The sequence below is a fragment of the Balaenoptera ricei genome, chromosome 20 (assembly GCF_028023285.1).
Source record: "Balaenoptera ricei isolate mBalRic1 chromosome 20, mBalRic1.hap2, whole genome shotgun sequence".
NCBI classification, from domain to species: domain Eukaryota; kingdom Metazoa; phylum Chordata; class Mammalia; order Artiodactyla; family Balaenopteridae; genus Balaenoptera; species Balaenoptera ricei.
The window spans coordinates 48,001,011-48,024,908 of record NC_082658.1 but is presented as its reverse complement, the minus strand read 5'-3'; the positions used below and the strand labels follow the sequence as shown (position 1 = coordinate 48,024,908).

Genomic DNA, 23,898 nt, shown 5'->3' with positions numbered 1-23,898 from the left:
CTGGATGAGCTATTCTTAGGCTTTTCCATATTTCACATCGGAAAATGTATTTTGATGACTAGAGGAAGTAAACTGCAACCTTCCAAAATAACTTTTATTGAAAAGTATACCAAATGGACAGTTGGTCCAGCTGCTTCCTTGGGGATGGTTCTGATTGCATTAGTAATTTCTCTAGCCACCTCCTTGCTGGGATAGAGCCCAGACCACCTAAGAAAAAATAAGCAGAGGTAGCACTTTGTACTTGTTTTTCTCTTTTACCTTCTGTCACCTCAGGAGGTTACTGCCTCCTGCTCACTTTACAGGTCATTGTAGATATAAAGACCACAATTTTCCCCCTTTGTAAGAGTGGCTACCCAAGATGCCATAATACCCTTAGGAGTCTCAGTCTCTTGGGCTGTAGACAGAATTGAAAAGCAGAGAGTCTGATACTAATTCCAGGGGAAAGGGCACAGTTCTTGTCCAGAATTGAAGGCAGATGAGTCAGGCAGCAGGAATCTATCAACTCCAAAGTCAATTCAGAAGCGATTTAATCTTTGCTATTGAAGCAGATCTGCAATGCCATTTGCCTGTCTAAAAATGAGATTACCCAGGATTCTCTTACAAGAAGATAAATTATTTGTGTAACAGTAGCTCCCAGCCTTGCATAATGTCTCTTCTTACTACCACATGCTAGTGGCACAGGGCACATCTCGTGTATAGTACTAAGGTGTGGAGATCAGGCCACATTGCTTTACCTTAGGGTGTCCAGGGAAAGTTAACAGTTCTCAGCAACTCTCAGCCTTAATAGGCTTGGTTATTGTTAAAATTCATCTTTATCCAAGGAAGTGTTGGTTAATGATTTTTCTCTTGGCCCAACATGCCTGGGCATTAGCTGGAATTGCTGAGTGATTTGCAGTGGGGAAGCCATGAGAGCAATTTCTTGTTTGTCCACAGATTATCATTAGCAGTTTCATTTGCAGATTGAAGGAGCAGGAGGAGTGGGCTCTTCTCCAGTTGCAGCTTCCCTATGACTAGGGCGTTAGTTCAATTGTGTCCAATTAACTTTTATTGCAGACAGTGGTGATAATTACTTGCGAGTCAGTTTTTTGGCTGTAGTTATCCTAAGGCTGAAGTATGAACTTGATGGATTTTAATAACCGGAGTGACATGTTTCACTCCACTGCAGTTACTTATTTTTCCAGACTTCTTTTAGATAGGAGGTCAAAGCATTGTAAAAATCCATTTCAGAATTAAAACATATTGTCCTTCTTTTGAAGAGCTGTGTAGGATCATATTTTAAAAGAATCTATGAGGAGCAGCCTTAATGGCTTTTTATATTCTGACATCATATCCTTGAGTTCATTGATGCTTATCATGGGAGAATAGACTGAGATGGAACTAAATGTCATTCACAAGAGTATGTGCTTATTGTAAGATTATAGTGATTAGCAAGGTGCAGTTTAGTCCTCTGCTTGCACTAAAAGTGCAAAAGAAAACTTTTGGGCACTAAAGTCAGTATGGGGACTTCCCTGGTGGCGCAGTGGTTAAGAATCCCCCTGTGCCAGTGTCGCCAATGCAGGCGACACGGGTTTGATCCCGGGTCCGGGAAGAACCCACATGCCACGGAGCAACCAAGCCTGTGTGCCACAACTACTGAGCCTGTGCTCTAGAGCCCGTGAGCCACAACTACTGAGCCCATGCGCTGCAACTATTGAAACCTGAGCACCTCAACGAAGAGTAGCCCCCGCGCGCCGCAACTAGAGAAGCCCGCACGCAGCAATGAAGACCCAGCACAGCCAAAAAAAAAAAAAAAAGATAATAATAATAATAAATTAAAAATTAAAAAAATAAAGTCAGTATGACACTGAGGACACGTCTCTTTAGCTCTATAGGAATTTTAGTTTGTGATTTTTAAAAGAAAGTTGCATAATGTCTTTGGAAACAATCCTTGCTAGGTAGAGAAAGAGGGAAGAAACAAAAGGAAATAGTTTGTCTTTCTCTAAAGATGATGAAGTTCCTTTGCTATTTCCTCTTTCTCTGTTGTTGTTTGATGGTTACCCTGAATTGGCTTGTAAGCAAAATTTTCTCTCTTTAACACGAGAAGAGTGAAGCTGATTCCAGCTAGGGCTGTTCCTCGATCTCTAGGTGACTTGCTGCTGCTTTCATTCTGGATGTTGTTGCTCACCTTAGTGTCCTTTGTTGCTAGGCTCTCTTCCCAAGGGCCTGTCAATCTCCTTAGATATTTTCATGGATGTGGCTGCATAAAAATTTTGTTGAGGATAAGTTGCCAAAGAGTATGGCCATGCATTTTAAGAGTATGCTTTTGTTAGTGTTTGTTTAAAGTAAGGGAAGGGGAATTCCCTGGCGGTCCAGTGGTTAGGACTTGGAACTTTTATTGCCATGGGCCCGGGTTCAATCCCTGGTCCCTGGTCTGGGACCTAAGATCCTACAAGCCGCGTGGCACAGCCAAAAAAAAGGGTGTGGGGGGGAGAAAGTTCATGGCTGCTTGGAGACAGGCTATAATATAGTTATTCCTCTTCCAAAACTTCCATGATCACCCTAAATAGGAAAGAAGAGGAAAGGATGAGTGATAAACATCATCTTTGTACTGCTTCAAAGCTCTTCATTGTTACTGAAAACCTTTCTGCTGTAGAATAACCAAGACTCTGCCTGCCAGCTGCTGCTGGTGTGAAAGTAGAGAAGCTAGTTATAGTTGCTACATTTCAGGAAGTCTGGAGATAAAGCTTATGATGTCATTTGAAACTTTTTGTGTAGTGGGAGGAAAGAGTGTCAAAACCCTGTTACAGTCTGGAAGATATAACAAGGCTTTCCCTTGGAGCATAGGTTATATGTGTTTAGAAGAAAAGGCCTTGAAAAACTCTTACTAAAACATGAACTTGATGGAGATGTTAGTGAATGTCAGGCCTAAAGAAACGAGGGTCATTAATAGTGCCTCCTTCAGGATAAGACATTGCTTTTGGAACCTTTCTAAAGGTGAAATTTTCCATCTTTAGGGTAAGAGAGTTGTATGAAAGCCACTTAGTGGAAGCATTGCCAGAACAGAGTGGAGGTTGGGAGAGAATTTGAAGTGCAGGCACAGGAGAAAATGTTATTCAGATAAGTGCTGAAAAGAAATTAGAAGTTGATGAGGCAGAAAGATACAGGAAACCTATTCGAGAAGGCAAGAACCCCAGTGTCGGCACTCACCAATTCAGAGATGTCACCTGCGTTGAGATAAAATGAGAATGGTTTCTAACAGACCACTCTTTTCAACTCTTCTTTATGATCTCCACACCCCCCCCTTCAGATTTCAACACTGCTATCTTGTTTTTTTTGTTTGTTTTAACAATTTTAGTAAAAAATTTGGAAACAGGGACTTCCCTGGTGGCGCAGTGGTTCAAATCCCCTGCCAATGCAGGGGACACTGGTTCGATCCCTGGTCCAGGAAGATCCCACGTGCTGTGGAGCAACTAAGCCCGTGTGCCGGAACTACTGAGCCTGTGCTCTAGAGCCCGCGAGCCACAACTACTGAGCCCGTGTGTCACAAGTACTGAAGCCCGCACGCCTAGAGGCCGTGCTCCACAGCAAGAGAAGCCACCGCAATGAGAAGCCTGCACACCGCAATGAAGAGTAGCCCCCGCTCGCCACAACTAGAGAAAGGCAGCACGCAGCAATGAAGACCCAGCGCAGCCAAAAAAAAAAAAAAAAAAAAAATTGGAAACAATCTCAAATTTATAGAAAAGCTGCAAGTACAGTACAAAGAATATTTTTCTTCCTTAAATCATTTGAGAATAAGTTGCTGACTTGATGCATCATCATCCTGAATACTTTGGTGTTTATCTTCTACGAACAAGAACATTCTCCAACATTATCACAATTCAGCCATCAAAATCAGGAAGTTAACATTGACAGATTGCCATCATATAATTCTCAGACACCCCTCAAATGTTGCTAGCTGTACCAGTAATGTTCTTTATTACAAAAAGGGTCCAGTTGAGGATCATACCTTGCATTTATTTCTTATGTCTTCTTGGTCTCCTTCAATTTGGAACAGTTTTTTAGGCCTTCTTTGATGTTCACGACCTTGACACTACTGAGTTATTTTGTAGAAAGTCCTCAATTTAGGATTGTCTAATGGTTCCTCGTGTTTAGTTTAGGTTATATATCTTTAACAGGAATATCGCAGGAGTGATGCTCTGTTCTTCACTGCATAATTTCAAGAAGTGCAGAATTTTTATTTGTCCAGTTACTGGGAATGTTTGATCACTTGGTTAAGGTGGTGCCTGCTAGGCATTTCCAGTGTAAAGTTACTCTTTTCCCTTTGTAATTACTAAGTATTTTGGGAGGAGACAATTTGATACCATGCAAATATCCTTTTCCTCTTAAGCCTTTCAGTTTACTAGTTTGTTTATATTAGTATGGACTCATGATTTCCTATTTTATTCAACTTATTACATTTTATTAAATTTAATCTGTTATCTTTATTTACTTTGATGTTCAAATTATCCCAGATTTTGCCAGTAAATCAGGAAAAAAAAATACATAACTATATGTTTAACCCTTAAAGATGCCCAAGTGATTTGCTGTCCTTTTATTTCAAAGGTTTGGCTGACACTAACCCAAACTAACATCTTTTGAACAGTGGTAGGAAAAAAAGTTTCTAATTATTCTATTCCTAGTATATGCCTCCTTCACTCAGTGCATCCATTCTCTGTTCCCTCTAATTACTACTGTGTAAACTTATCTTTCTGGAGTTTCCCTCACCAGTTGAGCATCCTGTAGCTTCTGTGTTCTTTGACATGTCACTATTATTCTTTGAGCACTTCCTTTCCTGCACAGTAGTATGTGCCAGCCTCATCTAGTACTTTCTCTGCCTCAGCCATTTCTCCAAGGAGCCTTTGTTCCTGTTAGTGGAGGATTTAGTATTTAGAAGCCAAGATCTGAGCAGACCCGGTTGGGGCTCATTGTTATTGAATGGGAAGCAGTCGCTGCATCCATCCCCTCTGGGGATGTTCTCACACCACTTGGGTTCTGGCTCCCCACATCAGGGCTCCCCACCCTCAACTTTGTGGATACCCTCCGCACTCTGTACTCTGTTTGGGTACCTTCTCTTTCTAATCCAGTTGAAACAGAGGGAATTGGGTGAAAGTTGGTTAGGACACTTAGTTGGTGAGGGAGACCCCAGAGCGAGAAGTTGACAGAGTTGAAATTAGGACAGTGAATAGGTACACTGAGTAAAGGAGGCATGTACCAGGAATAGAAGAGCTGTGAACTTGTTTTCTGCCACTGTCTATAAAATGTTAATTTGTGTAGTGTTAGCCATTTCTTTGAGGCATCTTTGAGATAAAGGAAGACAGATCATTTAGACATCGGTAAGATAAAATGTGTATTTATACACTTTTTCCTGATTCACTCAATGCTAAAGTAATCTTGAGTTAAATTGCTTTGTTTGGGTGGCACTTAATATTTCGTATAAGACACATATTTGACCAGTTAGAACCGGTCACACACTGACATACAACAATGATGAATGATTATGGAATTTCTCAGGGCCAGTCTGCTGATGGGTTGATCTGTGAGTGAGCTGTAGTACTTTGAGTCCTTGAAAAATTTAAAACTACTTTGTTAGTTTTTGTTTTGTTTCCTAAGGCAGTTCCTGAAATGAGGAAGCCTCCTGAAGCTAAGTTCAGAATCTTATTTCTGTGGGTGTTTACTCTAGCTATCAAAGTATTCTTCCAGCAGGGAAGGGACTGTCTCTCTGTTCTCTAGTCTTCCTGTGGATATAGCCAGTATTCTGAATTTCATTAGCCAGTTGTGGTAGTTTGCAGGGTATGGGGGGAGGTGTTGCTCCTCTTCCTCAGTAAGCTTTCAGTTCCTGGGTCCTTTTGAGGTTTATCAGCCTCTCCTGCTTTCAGAAACACCTTTAGCTTCAGAAGCCTGGTAATTCCTTGGATATGTGGAGTGTGAGCCATAAAGCTTCAAGTGATAGTGAGTCTTAGTGAAATGGCAAGGCAAGATCTTTTGATTTTCACTAAGGCTATAGAAACCCTCCCCCAAAGTTGTTATACATCAGAATTCCTCACTGTCCTTTACTCAGGCTGGGGCAGAAGGAAGGGCCTAAATGAACAGAACGTATTAGTGTATCAATCATGCCTTGTCCTATTACCTTAAAATCTGCCTATTGCCAAACTAACCCTAATAATACTAATACAGTGAAGGGTGATGTGTTTACTATAAGCATAACTTCATTCCCTACCTGCACTGAATTTACTAGCCTTACTGAAACTCTACACTAGAAATCTAAGGCACATAAGCTCAAGGTATTGTGTACAGAGAACTAGTTCTAAGAAGGTAACAGACCAAATGAATATATGGTGGAAATAGTAGATGCATAGCCATGGAAAAGCGTGAGCTCCTTTTCACCCCCCCAAATTTAGAACATCTTAAAGAGCAGAGGGATGCTTCCTGTCAGAGACCTTGGTGGGCTGTGTGATGCCCAGCTTCCGTCATAGTAGGCGTGTCCAAAATGGAAACTGACTTGGAAAAGGTATGAGTTGAGAGTACGTTCAGAGTTAGTCAAGGTTTACTTCTCACATTCAGGAAAGAGCATGAGAATAGGAAGGGAAGAGTTTTCTGTACGAGGATTGAGAATGAGAGATAACTGTGTTTGATCATTACTTGTAGTATTCTCTGATACAGTTTCCTCAGTGTGAATGATAGAGCTTTCCCCTGGGGAAGAAAGTCTGACCACTCGAACTTAAAGCGTTTCTTTGCCTTTATGTAGTCACTTTCCCAATGCAGTCTTACCTTGGTTATAGTTGCTGCCCCGCCCCTTTTTTTAAAAAGGAATTTTCACTAAAAGCTGATTCCAAAGTGTTAGGCTAGCCGAAGAGTTACAGAGTATAATAGTATAATAGAGTTACAGAGCGAAGTGCTGACGTGGGACAGGTAGTTCCCCAAATCCATAGGAAAGTCGATAATTACACTTAAAAAACAAAACCATGGCTTAGAATTGTATGTTTTTGTTGTATATAATAGTGTAGGAAGAGGGCTATGATAGGTACTTAATAAATATTGACTTGAGAGGCAGCCGTGGTATAGGGCAGTGTTTTTCGAACATCTTCATCTGTGCCCACAATAAAGACTGCATCCCAGTAAATACACACATAATTTAAATAGCTGGAATAGAGTCATGAAACAATAAGCATTCTTACTGTTACTCTGTGATTTTTTTTTTTTAAAGGCTGGTCACAGCCTACAGATTAGAAAATACTTGTCTAATGGAATGAGCCACAAGTCTAGAAGTTATGACAGAGACTCTATATGAGGTCCACTATCCCAGCTACATATCACTAGACAAGTTACCTAATCTTTCTAAACCTGCTAATCTGTGGAAAGGGAATGATACTTATTCCATATAGATTAAAAGATTGTTTTAAATTTCAAGTGAAATACTGTATGCAAACGTGTTTCAGAGTATAAAGAACTATAAAATGTAAGGTGGTGGTTTAGTTGTGTTGGGAAAATAAAAAGTGACCTGGATTTTGATAGATTAAGAAAGTGGTAAGAGCCAACATTTGAATAATGTTCAGGCACCGGTGCCCTAAGCACTTGAGTATATTAAACTCATTTAATTCTTACAACAATCCCATGAACTAGGTCCATTTTACAGATGAAGTTGTTTCTTTCCCAAGGTCACATAGCTGGTAAGCAGCAGAGCTGAGAGTCAAACTCAGTCTTGTCTCTTAACCACTTTGATGTTTTGCCTCTTGTTAATCCAGATTTCTTCAGGTGATTTGAGCTGCACTTGACACTTATCTATATGTGAGTTTTCCCCTTTTGAAAACTTATGAGAAAATGACTGCCCTTGCCACCCAGTTTTTTCCTAAGTTACTTTCTTGGCTCTGTTCGTTTTATATTCAAGAAATGAAAGCTAAGTAGAATGTTATCCTGAACTAGATAGTCCAGGAATGAGAATTTATCCCCACAAAAGTGCTGTAATGCATTTAATGGTCAAATACAAATGACTTCATAATTTTTATGTATATATAATAAATTTTACAAAATTATTATTATACCATATATATATATATATATATATACACACACTTCTTTTTTTTTTTTTTGTTAGTTTTGGCTGTGTTGGGTCTTTGTTTTTGTGCGAGAGCTTTCTCTAGTTGAGGCGAGTGGGGGCCACTCTTCATCGCGGTGCGCGGGCCTCTCACTGTCGCGGCCTCTCTTGTTGCAGAGCACAGGCTCCAGACGCGCAGGCTCAGTGGCTGTGGCTCACGGGCCCAGTTGCTCCGCGGCATGTGGGATCTTCCCAGACCAGGGCTCGAACCCGTGTCCCCTGCATTGGCAGGCAGATTCTCAACCACTGCGCCACCAGGGAAGCCCTATATATACTCTTTTAACCCAGCATTTATATTATAAGCATTTTTTTGTCCTTAGATATTTTTTAACAATATATATTTTTTAATTTGGGAGGCTCATACTAATTTTATTAGATGAATAGAATAGCCCATAATTTATATAACGATTTCCTTACTTTTGGACATTTAGATTGATGGAGTTTTTGCACAATTATGAACCATACTACAGTGAAGAGAGTTGTATGGAAATCTTTGTTTACATTTCTGATTATTTCCTTAAGTTAGACTTTAGAAGTGTAGTTACCATATCAAGAGTATGAATATTTTTAAAACTTCATATTTATTTCTAGAAAGAATGTGTCAACATCTCACTTTAGTGACTCTTCAGTGTATCCTTGACTCAGTGTGTTCTAGATTTTTTTTCAAACATGTTTGTCAATTTTTAATCAAAAAATAAAATGTCATTCTATTTAATTTACATTTCTTTAAATATTAGATAGTTGCACCATTTCTTTATATGTTTAGTACTTGCTTATATTTCTCCAACGACTTTGGTGGGAGTTGTGTCTTCAGTCCACGCACATGCATTCAGATGTTGCTGTGGATCCTGTCTCCTTTCACTGCTTCCATTCATAACTCTTCAACACCTCTTCAAAATTTCATTAAAACCATTCTCTGCAGTTTTGACAAACTACTCTCTTAGGCAGTATAAATCAGTGTTACTCATTACATAGGAAAAATATGGGTTTATAAATGTCTCTTGAAATTTCTAAACCCAGCAGTGAGCTTGGATGAGGCACTTTAGACCCAGAAAAGAAGACACCTTGGCACCGGGGTGAGGAAACAGAAGCACACATAGACCCAAACACTCTCATCTAGATTTGTTTTAGAATACCTTGTAGGGACTTCTCTGGTGGTGCAGTGGTTAAGAATCCGCCTGCCAGTGCAGGGGACACGGGTTCGAGCCCTGGTCTGGGAAGATCCCACATGCCGCAGAGCAACTAAGCCCATGCGCCACAACTACTGAGCCCGCGTGCTGCAACTACTGAAGTCCACGCGCCTAGAGCCCATGCTCCGAAACAAGAGAAACCACTGCAATGAGAAACTCTCGCTCACCACAACTAGAGAAAGCCTGTGCACAGCAACGAAGACCTGATGCAGCCAAAAATTTAAAAATAAATAAATAAATTTATTTATTAAAAAAAAAAAAGAATAATGTCATGTAGTTACGTACTCAAAATGGAGCAGGCTTATAAAAAAGTGAAATAATGCCATTTGCAGCAACATGGAGGAACCTAGAGATTACATGCTTAAGTGAAGTAAGTCAAAAAGAGAAAGACAAGGGGAGTTCCCTAGTGGCCTAGTGGTTAGGATTCTGGGCTTTCACTGCCGTGGCCCGGGTTTGATCCCTAGTTGGGGAACTGAGATCCTGCAAGCCATGCAGCTTGGCCAAAAAAAAAAAAAAAAGAAAGAAAAGAAAGACAAATACCATACGATATCACTTATATGTGGAATCTAAAATATGACACAAATGAACTTATCTACGAAACAGAAACAGACTCACAGACATAGAGAACAAACTTGTGGTTGCCAAGGGGGGGTGTGGGGGAGGGATGGACTGGGAGTTTGGGATTAGCAGATGCAAACTATTATTAAATATAGACTGGATACACAACAAGGTCCTACTGAAAAGAATATGAAAGAGAATATATATATATGTATAACTGAATCACTTTGCTGTACAGCAGAAATTAACACAATGTTGTAAATCAACTTCAATAAAACACAGTTTTTAAGAAAATGAAGCAGGCTTTCTAAATGACCTTAAGTCTCTTAAATTTCTGTCACCCTTTAAACTTGAAAACCAGACTCTAGACTGAGTTAGGGGGCCTACTCTGGTGAGGTGATTCTGAGGCAAGGGAGTGACTAGAGAATGCGACCTCTGTGCAGGTGAGGGGAGGAGAAAGGGCGTGAGTAAGCAACTCATTTAGATGTTCTTTAAACACATGCTTGCCAACGTTTTTTAACAGCCTGCTAAATTCTTCAAATTCTTTTTCCATGTTGTGTCTTTGATCTGTAAAATTACAGAAGCTATACTGAGGAACTGCCTTTTTCATTTTTACCAGAATGAATACCTGTCTATGATCTGACTTGTTTGGGGCTCAGTCAAGGCCTATTAAAAGGCTTTTTAGACACCGTGAGTCTTAAAATTGCACCCAACTTTGATATCTTTCCTACAGATTTCCTTTTTTTTTTTTTTTTAATGATTAGCTCTTATGCCTCAGTTTCCCCATCTGGGTGTGAGATCTGTGCTTCTCTGGCAGCTTTTCATGGACTCATGTGCGATGCGGGCTTTGAAGATTAAAAACTGCCACATAATTATAGGTTATTTGTTAACATATATTTAATCTGAGTAATAATCAGAAACTTTCTGATTTGATACCAGTTTCTACAGGAAATTGTAAAAGGTAAAAATCCAATATTTGTGTATTATCTCAAGGAAGCGGTTTCTTCTGGTTTCTTGTTATTCTCATTGTCTTGCTGGGCACAGTCCCAGGTACTTATGAGTAAAATTCTACCCAGCTTGAGAGCTCTGCTTGTGATTATGAATGTGGTTAAATACAAAGGTCAGTCTACCTTTCTAAAATTGTTCAGCTTAAGTTATAGTGATACAACCCTGATAGGAAACTGAAGGCTATTACATACGATAATGAAAAATTGCAAATTCTGATTTAGCGGCTTGCAATGAACACAGCCTGCATTTCACATTTTTAGGAACACTGATTTCTACCTAATGGGGATGAAAGTACAGAAGCCAAAGGATACTTTTCTTTTTTCTTTCTTTTTTTACTTTTTGGCCTTGCTGCACTGCATGTGGGGTCTTAATTCCCGGACAAGGGATCGAACTTGGCCCCCTGCAGTGGAAGCAAGGAGTCTTAATCGCTGGACCACCAGGCAAGTCCCAAAGGATACTTTTCAATACAATGCAAAAGTAGTACCTGGGCCTTTTTTTTTTTTTAAAGTACCTAGGCAGTTTTTGTCTCCTCTGCTCTCTCACTCTCAGAGTAAAGGCACCTGTGCACACACGGGCATGGACACTTTTTGGCACTTGTATTATCCATGTGTTTCAAGGACCTAAATTCAGATGAATTCCAGAGCCTGGGATTAAAGTATATTGCTATTCTTCTGGAATGTGAGCCAGTAATATTTATTAAATGTCTGTTACATGAATAATCTCATTTCTGACCCTGTAACTTGGAAGGATAAATAAAAGACAGTCTTTGGAAGCTCACACTCGAGTTGAAAGGTTAGAATGTCCAGGGCAAATACTTTCCTAGGACCTGAATAACAAATTCAGGAGAAAGCACTGGGTCATAGATGAAATAAATAATAAGAGGATCTAGGAAAGAGTATTCATGCTAAAGAAAGCACTGGCAGAGAAAGCACCTTTAGGGACCAGGGTGGGGGTGGGAAACAGAATAGGAACAGGACCTGTTGTGATGGGTTTAAAGGGTAGTTAGAAATAATGTTTCCAGGGCTTCCCTGGTGGCGCAGTGGTTGAGAATCCACCTGCCAATGCAGGGGACACAGGTTCGAGGCCTGGTCCTGGAAGATCCCACATGCCGCTGAGCACCTAAGCCCGTGCACCGCAACTACTGAGCCTGCACTCTAGAGCCCACGAACTACAACTACTGAAGCCCGTGCACCTAGAGCCCGTGCTCCGCAACAAGAGAAGCCACCGCAATGAGAAGCCCGCGCACCACAACGAAGAGTAGCCCCCGCTCACCGCAACTAGAGAAAAGCCCGTGCGCAGCAACGAAGACCCAACGCAGTCATAAATAAATAAATAAATAAATAATTTAAAAATAATAAATAAATTTTTTAAAAAAGAAATAATGTTTCCAAACCCCTTGAGCCTCTGTGTTGAGCTATGTGGAGATGGTTTGCAGCAGGGATAGTTCTGGGCTTTCAACAAAGTTAGTCCAGAGTGAACATCCATCTTTCTCTCCTGCTCTTTCTCCCAGCCCAGAGTTGTGAGGTTACAGTTATAAGTGACTTTAAGTCCCGTATTGAGTTAAAGATAGAGAAGAAAGATGCCTTTGAGCAATGACTGTTATTCAGATTGGGTAAATAGTGAAAAGTACAAGGTAGCTGGAAGTTCACAGTTACCTGGACTGACAAAAATTACCGGTTGAATAGATTATTTCATTGACACAGACCATAAGATGACTGATTCTGCAGAGTCTGATTTGATAAACATGTAATATTTGCCATCCTTGACCCTGTTTATTTTCCCCAGAGCAGTATTTCCGTTAGGTTTTAACCTAATTTCTTGGGCCCCAGGAGTAAAAGAATGGGAAACAGTAGGATAAAACTTCTACCCCCACTATTGAAAAGTAGTGTTTTCAGATAAGCCTTTTACCTCATGGATGAGAAGGCTTATTAATCAGAGATAGTGATGACTCTTTTAATTAATGTAGTTTCTCAGTGTTAATCATATTCTCTTAAGATGCATGTGCTTAGGATTTTCACTGTTGGGTATATTTTATAAAGTGGAGTCAAATTACATGGGGCATAACATTTCTTTTTTTTACTTGGTATTTCAGAGATGGCACTGCTCTCAATTTCATTTTTTAATTAAAGTCCATAAATGGCAGGTTTAAAATTTTGAACCACAGCATGAATCAGAAATTGGGCTAGTCAACCTTTTTTTTGTGGCGGTAGTGGGGGGTTCTTTTTGAAGGTGGGGTTGAAGGCAGGGAAGGAAAAGGAAAGCAGGAGAGAGACTTGGCAAAGAAGGGTACTGGAAGGCACTAGGGTGTGAGTGGGAGACTATGCTGGGAAGTGATTACTCTAGATCGCTTCACCCCCAGCCCCCAAGTAAAAATATCTTTGCTAGCATTTTATTTTCTCTCCCTTCCTTTTCTCACTAAAAAAATATGAAGAGGAGTCTTCCTTTTCCTCCTTTTCTACCCTTCAGTGGTCGTAAGCATAAACAGGGACAAACAGTACAGACAGTGGAGGTTTTCCTACTAGCAGAAACCTGTCCTAAGGCAGAGATGGTCCTTTATCAGATGCCACCCAGGAAAGCAGAGAGTGTAACATCACAGCTCTTAATAAAACCTCTGTCAGTCTCAGTGGGGCGGGGGAGGTGGGGGGCATGGATGAAAGTCCTTTTGAATTTTCTCAGTGGGGACAGGGTTTTTTTGTTCCTTAATTAGAGGTAGTCTGGGAGAAGCTAGCACTTGTGCAAATGCCCCAGGAGAGTCTGGACACCTTAGTTCTGTGCTCATGGTTATACTGTCGTCCCCCTACTTAGGCAGCAGACCAGCTGGTGGTGGGAAAGCTGTCTGAGAGCTCCCAGAGAGGCTCTGCCAAGATCTTTTTTCTTTCTCTGTGGCTTCTGCAGCTCATTTGGTCTGAGCACCAGGTTACTACTTGATTCTGTTCAGTAGTCTGGACTTGAATTTTGAGGCCCTTTCAGAGAAGGTAGAGCTCATGTTGATTTCTTGGTCTAATTGTGCTTCTGGAAATATCAGCTGTAAATTGTATTGGAATTTAACGTTTAAGAAAAAGCCAGATGGTAATCAAAATGTGTGGGTGGTTTGAAATTTTTAAATAAAAGGCTTGTGCTCAGCTGTCAAGCCTCCAGAGGAGTGCTTTATACTATGCATCCCTGCTTTCTAGAATGGGTTGTGGAAGGAAGTTGCTTTCTTCCTGTTTCATCACAACCTTCGTGACCTTGCCACATTCTCTGCCTTCCCTGCCCTGGCAGAATCTGATTCTTGACTACAGTAAAACTGCTCAAGGGGCTTGAAGATTAAGGATGGCAGAACTCTTAAAGAAAGGTTCACAAACTAAGGGCTGTACTCTTAGCAGCCCGGTTAATGCCAGTAAGAGCTCAAGAGTATTCTAGACTTGCTGGGTGATTCTGGTTGGGAACATAATCATAGAGGGCCCCAAGCTCTGGTGTCTTTCTTATTCATTTACTTCTTCCTGCCCAAACTAAAAACTGACTTTCTGGAGTCTTTACAGAATTCACCTCTTATTTTTGTTCCTTTGTTTGCTGTCAGTAAATCCATTAATGCCTTTTGCCACAGTTTAACTGGCTTAATTCTCTCCTGTTCTGCCTCTTTTTTTTTTTAATAAATTTATTTTTGGCTGCATTGGGTCTTCCTTGCTGCACGTGGGGTTTCTCTAGTTGTGGCAAGCAGGGGCTACTCTTCGTTGCAGTGCTCGGGCTTCTCATTTTGGTTGGGGGCTTCTCTTGTTGCAGAGTACAGGCTCTTGGCTCGTGGGCTTCAGTAGTTGTGGCTCACGGGCTTTAGAGCTCAGGCTCAGTAGTTGGGGCGCATGAGCTTAGTTGCTCCTGTGCATGTGGGATCTTCCGGGACCAGGGCTCGAACCCGTGTCCCCTGCATTGGCAGAGGGATTCTTAACCACTGCGCCACCAGGGAAGTCCCTCTATTTTTTTTTTATATTAATTGTATTTATTTATTTTTGGCTGTGTTGGGTCTTCGTTTCTGTGCGAGGGCTTTCTCTAGTTGCGGCAATCGGGGGCCACTCTTCATCGCGGTGCGCGGACCTCTCACTATCGCGGCCCCTCTTGTTGGGAGCACAGGCTCCAGATGCGCAGGCTCAGTAGTTGTGGCTCACGGGCCTAGTTGCTCCGCGGCATATGGGATCTTCCCAGACCAGGGCTCGAACCCGTGTCCCCTGCATTGGCAGGCAGATTCTCAACCACTGTGCCACCAGGGAAGCCCCCTGTTCTGCCTCTTGAAATCCAGAGTTGTGACTTGAAAGGCAGTATGTTATAGTCAACTCTTAGGATACACAACTTCCACTCGTCTCTTCTTGGTTGCAAGGCATCAAGATTTACTAGGTATATCAGAGATTACAGTGATCATTCATAGATTGGTTCCTTCCAGAAAGTACAGGGAGAGAGTGTATCTGCAAGAGAGCTGAATGAATGTGTTTTTTGTACCTCCATAGTCACAGTATCTCAGCTTTCCAGGTGAATTACAAAGCCTGGAGGTGGGGGTGTGCTTGGCTCGTTGGAAGAGCTCCAGGGAGACCACTATGGCTGGAAGTAGAGTCAGCAAGAGGGGCAGGGGAGGTTAGAGGATGAGGTCAGAGAGGTAATGATCATGTAACAGATCATGGAAGGCCTTGTGGGCCACGTTAGGATTTTGTATTTTATTCTAAGTGAGATGGCAAGTCATTGGAGATTTTTGAGCTGATATGATTTCCAATTAAAAAAAATAAATTACTCTGGCTGCTATGTGGAGAATAGATTGGGTGATGGGGCAAGGGTGGAACAGAGAGACCATTTGGAAGGCTATTGTAGTAATCCAGGCTAGAGATGATGAGATGACAAGTGAATTTATTGCCTACTTCCAAGAAAGGTTGGGAGACGTAATTAAGAAAACATCACTAGGACTTCTCTGGTGGCGCAGTAGTTAAGAATCTGCCTGCCATCGTAGGGGACACGGGTTCGAGCCCTGGTCCAGGAAGATTCCACATGCCGCGGAGCAACCAAGCCTGTGCGCCACAACTACTGAAGCCCGCGCTCCTGGGGCCCGTGCTCCACAACAAGAGAAGCCACTGGCAGTGAGAAGCCCGCACACTGCAACGAAGAGTAGCCCCCGCTCGCTGCAATGAAGACCCAACGCAGGCAGACATACATACATACATACATACCTAAATAAATAAATAAGAAAATGCCACTAAAGCCCCTCACACAGTCCATTTCACAATATTAGGCTCCAGTATTTGTTAATTCTCTTCCTTTCCTTGGAGTTTGCCCTCAGCTATATTAGGACCATAGGGGAGAGGTTATTAAATAGAGATCAGCATTCACAAGGGAAGGGTTGTGAGCAGTACCTCAGTCATTTGACCCTAACAGAAGACTTTTTATTTCTTGAGGCACTGCAGTTGACACACTGTGTTCATACTGTCATCCCACCCACCAGAGACCTGAAAAGACTGAATCTGTGCCAGAACTCTGGGGCAGCTCCATTTTCATTGAGGCATTCACTCTTCAGTTCTTTCTGCACTTGCTATCTTAGACACAGTTTGAGTAGCCTTTTTTACAAAGTATCTTTTCAGCTACCTGGCCTTTCCAGCTGGAGCTCTCTGATACTCATCTTTACAAAGTAGTTTCACATACTTGAGAGGGCCCTCTAAGGGAAAGAAAGAGGTTTTGTGGTCTTTGTTTAACATTTGAGCTTTCCCCCATTCCTCTTTTGTTGTGATCTAAAGCCTTAATATGCCACCTTGATTTCTGGGGTTTGCAGTATGGGAAAGGAATTTAATGTGTTTTAGTATATTATAGTTGTTTGGGAAAAAGCTTGGTCCTTGGTACACAGGGAGCTTGCATTGTTGACAAGGCTTCCTTCCCTACAGAAGGCTACATCAGTGTCTCTGCTTGCTTTGGCTGTATACCTCTTGTTGGAAGGCTTCACTGATGAAACCATGCCATCTTGATACAATGTCAGGATTGCCTGCCCAAAGAGGGCTGCTGGCAGCCTACCACCTCCTTGATTTACCCTGGGAGCAAAGCAATTTTTTTCTTTTTTTGGGTTCTGGAGGTCTAATTGTGTGAATGGCAATAAGAAGGTGAATCCCTAGAAATATACAAACAGAGTTTGCTTTAATAGTAGTTAATTTGTCTCTTAGGATGCTTTTGTTCCTTCTTTTTAAAAGTAAGTTCAGGTGAAATTCCCTGGCGGTCCAGTGGTTAGGACTCTGCCCTTTCACTGCTGAGGGCCCAGGTTCAATCCCTGGTCAGGGAACTAAGATCCTGCAAGCCATGTGGTGTGGCCAAAAAATAAATAAATAAATAAGTTCAGATTACCGGGGTCATAAGTTGGACTTTGGGTGCCTTTGCAACTCATATACTGTATACTGTCTCTGGAGATGTCTGACTGCCCCAGCCCCCAGCCAAGGCTGTGAATAGACTGAGCCAGGCCCTATGAGGGCGAGCTCTCTTCAGGAACATTGTTCTGTTTTCAGGGAGAAATCATCTTTTCCTTCACCTCAGTTAGACTGTGCCCTAGCCTTTCTGCTCCTGCCTCAGCTGGGGCACAGATGAAAGCCAGCATGCCGTTTATCTGGCAGCCACATGGGCTTACCCAAAAGCAGTACGGAGAGGCAGTCTACAGGAAATGCAAATGCCAAACGAGTGCATCTATAGCTTGTGAACATAAAGACCTTCAATCGTTTGTGTGGATAGGTATTTTCTAGTTTTTATTTTTCCCACCCAAGCATCTGTGCTGACTGAAATATTTGAGCCATAGTAATAGTTGAGAGCAAATTGTGCTACAGATAAAGACATAGATATATTTTCAACCAACATGCTACTAATTAAATTGTTTATCTGTCTAAACCTGGACCACTGTTGCTCGTATCTGATGTCCCTGATAATCTTCCTTGAGTGAGTTGCCTTGTGTTCCATGACCTTGTTTTTTTGTCATTACAGTGTGAGTGACTGCCTCATGTTGTGTTGATGCTGGTCTGCCATGCTAGCCTGTCTACCAGGGCCAGGTGACCTGTCCTTTCAGCTTCTTTCTCACACGCAGATGAACACTGGACTTCAGAAATGTAAGTAATCTGGATCCCAGGGAAGGATGTGATCCTTTATTTTTTCCCTACATTTGAGCTATACCAGAGGCACATTTGGGGTACACTGACCATGAATTTTGGTACCTCCAAGATATTCTTCAGCACAGACAGCAAGAAAGCAGCTGCAAAACTTGTCAACAATGTGAGACACTTCTCTGATTAGAGAGAGCCTCTTTTTTTTTAATTAATTAATTTAGTTAGTTATTCTGTTTATTTGGCTGTGTTGGGTCTTCACTGCAGCACACAGGATCTTTGTTGCGACGCGCGGGCTCAGTAGTTGCGGTGCGCGGGCTCCAGAGCACGCAGGCTTAGTTGCCTCGTGGCAGGTGGAGCCTTAGTTCCCCCGACCAGGGATCAAACCTGTGTCCCCTGCATTGGAAGGCGGATTCTTAACCACTGGACCACCAGGGAAGTCCTGAGAAATCCTCTTAAATACTAGAGTTCCCCAGTGTGTATCATCTTAATTTTAATTGTTGCTGATAGTTATCTGTTAAGCAACAAGGCTGTAAGGAGTTTTACAGGATATATATCAAAGGAGTGTTTCAATTTGAACCCCCATGAGGAACTGAATGAAAACTCACAGTCCAGATTACTTACTGTATCTCTGAAACAAACTGTATCCACTGTTCTGTTGTTTTGAGCTCTCTGAGCACTCTCTGCCATGGAAATAGACAGTTCCCTTTGGCTTTTCTGTCTGCCTTCTGAGCTGTGGCCCTCAGTTCACAGCAAGTAAAGAAGCTTTCGCTTCCAGAACGGATAAGAAGCTAGCTTGCTCAGTCTCTCTGGGCGTGTTCCTGTTAATATACTTGCTACAAGACGGAGTTTTTGAGAACTGTTAGATTCCTGTCTTACGTTGGCTGGAATTGGGGCTTTATACTTTGTATTTTCCCAGATTCCTACCTTCTATCCCTGTACTACATCATGTGCAAGGAAAAGAGTCTATTCCTGGCTTATTACCATGTACGGCATCTTCAAGTGTAAAAATGGCCCTAAATTTGGAATAGACTTTCCTTTCAGAGCAAAAAGGGAAAATCAATGAGGCATCTAGGCTTACCCCTTAATAGAAAAGGAGCTTCAGCACCTTACCTGAATCCTTTATGACAGAGGTTGGCAAACTTTTTCTGTAAAGAGTCAAATAGCAAATATTTTAGGCTTTGTGGATCAGCCCATATGGTCTCTGTTACATGCACTCACCTCAGCTGTCGTAGGGCACAGGCAACCGTAGACAGTATGTAAACAAATGAGTGTGGCTATGCTCCAGTAAAACTTTCTACAAAAGCACAGCAGCTGGGTTTTGGCTTGCAGGCTATAGTTTGCCACCCCCTGCTCTGTGAGATCATCTTCAGAAGTTAAAAATGGTCTGGCCTCTTGACTTCCTTTCTTTGAGGGAGAGTAAGACTCAGAGCCTGGCTAGTTCTAGAATTTGGCCAGTGAATCCAACTTGTGTAATGACAAAGCTGAAGGTGACAGTCTTCCCTCTGCAGCTGCTTGACACAGTAGGCCAGCTCTACTGTCCCAGCTCTTCCCCAGCTTTTCTCTTACTAAATGATAATTGGGTGAGGAAGTTGTCTGGGCTCCTTGGCCACCCAAATCTGCATGCTCACTGCATTGTGACTGGTTCCAGACTTCCAGGCACACAGCTGGGGAGGGAGTGTACTCGGAAGCGTGCAACAAGATAACAAAGAGCAGCTCACCGTCTCCTAGGCGCCTTAGCACACTCTGGCAGCTTCACCCAGAGATGTACTATCAAGGGCTGAACCGTTTGGGAAGAAAGGCAAATTGGCAGCTTTATCTTAGTTGCTGACTTTGGACCTTCACGCCCTTCTCCCCAAAGCAGTCCCCAAGTAGCCTCTGCCAACCACTGTCCCAAATCTCTATTCAGGAATTGAGGTTTCCTTTTTCCCTGGTTTCAGGCTTACCTGTCCGTTTAGGGGACAGTGTATTTGAATCCCTCTGACTCTCTTGTTGCTCTCCTTAACTACACCTAAACTTTTGCAGAGGAGAAAACCCAGTGGTGTTTTTAAGCCCACTTACTTTCTTCTTTCCTCTCCCAAAATGTGTAAGAAAACAAAAATCCTGGGACTTCCCTGGCCGTCCAGTGGTTAAGACTCTGTGCTTCCAACTGCAGGGGGCATGGGTTCGATCCCTGGTTGGGGAACTAAGATCCTGCAGGCCACACAGTGTGGCCAAAAATTTAAAAAAGAAGAAGAAAATCCTGTCTTGTGACTTACAGCTCTTCGCATTAAGCATTTACCATTAAGGTGAGATGGAGTATAAGCTGTCTCCTTTGGAAACCAGCAGCCAAGGAGCTGCTCAGAGCCCAGGCCTATCAGCTGTAGAGACCTTAAAACCAGTTTTGTAACTGCTATTCAGCCTTTCCCTGCCCTCATCCTAGGGAGGGTCTTAAAAGATGTTCAAAACACGGAACTCCGTATCTGGTAAGGGGATGGGGTACTGATATTTATAGCTTAATATACTTTTTTTTTTTATTGTTAACATCTTTATTGGGGTATAATTGCTTTACAATGTTGTGTTAGTTTCTGCTGTATAACAAGGTGAATCAGCTATATGTATACATATATCCCCATATCCCCTTCCTCTTGCGCCTCCCTCCCCTCCTCCCTATCCCACCCCTCTAGGTGGTCACAAAGCACCGAGCTGATCGCCCTGTGCTATGCAGCTGCTTCCCACTAGCTATCTGTTTTACATTTGGTGGTGTATGTATGTCAGTGCTACTCTCTCACTTTGTCTCAGCTTACCCTTCCCCCTCCCCGTGTCCTCAAGTCCATTCTCTATGTCTGCATCTTTATTCCTGTTCTGCCCCTAGGTTCATCAGAACCATTTTTTTTTTTAAGATTCCATATATATGTGTTAGCATACGGTATTTGTTTTTCTCTTTCTGACTTACTTCACTCTGTATGACAGACTCTAGGTCCATCCACCTCACTACAAATAACTCAGTTTCATTTCTTTTTATGGCTAAGTAATATTCCATTGTATATATGTGCTGCATCTTCTTTATCCATTCACCTGTCGATGGACATTTAGGTTGCTTCTGTGTCCTGGCTGTTGTAAATAGTGCTGCAGTGAACATTGTGGTACATGTCTGTTTTTGAATTATGGTTTTCTCAGGGTATATGCCCAGTAGTGGTGTTGCTGGGTCCTATGGTAGTTCTATTCTTAGTTTTTTAAGGAACGTCCATACTGTTCTCCATAGTGGCTGTATCAGTTTACATTCCCACCAACAGTGCAAGAGGGTGTAGCTTAATATACTTTATATTGTAAGAGTCAGCTCAAGGCAGGGGAGATGGGTCTGGGGTCAGGAGAGGGCATATGTGGCTTCTTGGCCCAACACTGTCAGTCACCTGGCTAATCACTTTTCCCCAGGCTTGAGGCTGCCTTATGTACAGAGTCACAGGATTGGTCCCTTCAAACGCCAACATTTTCTCTTCTCCCCTTCCTCTTCTACATGTATAGGATCACATCATCACAATGCATTTTCCAACCTAGAAATATAATTTGCCATAGTTCAGGCTGGATTAAAGGACATCTTGCCTCTGGGTGGGTCCTGTACTTGGTAGAAGACCACAGTTGTGGTTAGGTGGATGCCCTCCTAGCACTTTTCTCGATTGTTATTCCATAATGTCATTTGCGTTGAGAGACCTCAGCCATTTTGGAACTTTGTACTTGCAAATCTATTTTCCTCTGACCCGTCTTCTCCCAGTTCCCCAGAAAATGTGTTTTTGAACATTTTTTTCTTCATTAACCCCAAGCATCTGCTCCTATTTTTCCAGCTCACAGTCAGGTATGTAAATAGGGTGGCTTGATAAATATTTCTGGGTAGAGTGGTTGAAATGACCAAAGGTCCCTGAGTCCTCACATCATCTTTTAGACAGTTACTGTGACCTCTTTCATTGTAGAGTTTTGGGGCCTAGGGCAAGTATCGAAATTAATCTTTTACTACTTCTCTGTATGCTTATCTGCCCCCTAGTGGAAAGACCTGGAAATGGTGAATTGGCCCAGTGACTGGATAAACTACAGAGAAATGTCAGAAACATTAGCTAACATTTGTTGAGTGCTTACCATATGCCAGGCACTATCTTGAATATTTGTATGTATGTTCTCATTCATTCCTCAATAATTCCATATGGGAGACTCTCTTATCTTTCTTTTCGGATGAGAGTGTTTGTCAGTGTCACATTACTATTCAGTGACTGGGCTAGAACTCCCACTTGGGTCAGACTCCAAAGCCTGTATTTGACACACACTGCCTGTGTCTCTCCACAGGTTAGAGGTTCCTGCTGCATAAGCCACCCATGTCTTTTGATCTTCAAAACAGAAGGATAAACAGGGAGGTCCTTGCAGGGAAGCCTGGATTCAGGGAGATGCCCCCAGTTCCTGGAATAGACAGCAGCGCTTTCTCTACTACATGTAATGCTCAGACTCAAGTTCAGGAGGTACTGCAGTTAGGGCTTCCATGGTCAGGTTACTTTGTCCCGTCTGTGCGCAGACTCAGCCAAACCTGCTATCCTTGAATAATAACTATGGACAGTCATAGTTCCTGTTCACAGAGCATTTCCCATTCATTGGATCTCTTGATCTTAGTAGTTCTGTGAGGTAGACAGCAGGTATCATCCCTGTTTATAAATGAGGAATGACTGAGAGAGAGACTGAGTAGTCAGATAATAAAGCCAGTGCTCGAATCTGGATCTCTCTTTTTTCTAGCCACAGAGTCCCTGTTCTCTACCCTGCCTTACGTCTCGATTAATGACAGCACTGGTACCAGATATTTAAATAAGTTGCTTACAAAGCTGTAGTATCTGTGTTAGCTGTGCATTTAGAGGAAGATGATGCAGAAGAAAGAAAGGCTTCAGGGTGCCTGTGTGGGGACTGAGATAAAGTACTGAGGAAAACTTGGCTCTTTTTTAAGGGTTGGGCTGAAATCTGGTACATGAGGTGGGTGGTGTTGGATTCCCAGAATGTGGCCTCTTTCTTGTCCAATATGCTCATCTCATCCTTGAGATTCTTCCTTAACATACTGTAGCCTGTGTCCACCCTTCCCGCCCCTCACCTCACCTCATCACCACTGTCAACATCAGTGGAGGCAGCACAGAGAGAGCTAATCGGGTGTAGTGTCCCACTCCACACTTCTGATTGAGGCCAAGCCATCAATACCTCTGCCTCTGCTAGAAAAAACCAGCCTTAGAGTTGATATTGACTTGGAGCAAAGGAGCTCTATTATTCAGCAAGCCACTGTACCAGTCTCTCTTCCCTGACCTTCAGAGAGAGGAGCCCATCAACATGGAGGAAAGCTCTTCCAACATGGAGGGGCGGACCTTCCTTTCCTGTCTGAACTGAAACCCAGCAGCTTCAGACTCCCATTACTCAGCCGAGTCCCAGTTGTTCAGTCAGGCAGTACACTTACCAAGCACTTACTACACGTTTGCTCTGGGTAAGGAAGACACTGAGCTAGGAATGTCACATGTTTTTGATCAGTCACACAAGAGTACAGTGGCTGACCGGGGCAGCTTCTAATGGAATTCTGGTGCCTTGAGTTTAGGGAAGATGTTTCAGTGATCCCAGACTTTTTTGGTGTCTTCTTGTCCAGGAGAATGTAAAACTGGTCAGAAAATGGCCCCACTTTGTCGAGACTGAAGCCTATTAAGGGTCAGTGGCTTATAAGAAGCCGCAGAACTCTGTTCTCCAGGCTTTGACCTCCTTGCCAGCTAGTGCTACCTAGTAGGTGGGAGACTTCCAGGCCTCTCTGCCTCCCTCTTTTTCCTGCCTTCAGTTGTCACTGTCACATTCATCCTTCTAAATCAGTCCTTCTTCAAATCAGTCATCTTACAAACATTTCGTTTATGGACGGAGCAACTATTCTGTACTCAGTAAATAAAGCAGAACCTTAAATATGTGGGAGTGC

At 42.4% G+C, this 23,898-nt stretch overlaps 1 protein-coding gene across 4 annotated transcripts in view; it reads left to right on the top strand.

The window, feature by feature from the left end:
* Positions 1-23,898, top strand: part of FAM222B (family with sequence similarity 222 member B) — a 64,030-nt gene that overhangs the window by 35,498 nt on the left and 4,634 nt on the right. For all 4 annotated transcript variants that reach the window (XM_059907940.1, XM_059907942.1, XM_059907943.1 and 1 more), the window contains one exon: positions 17,833-17,954. In XM_059907940.1, the coding sequence (XP_059763923.1) occupies positions 17,873-17,954 (82 nt within the window). In that variant the 5' untranslated portion in view covers positions 17,833-17,872. The remainder of the gene's footprint in view (positions 1-17,832; positions 17,955-23,898) is intronic.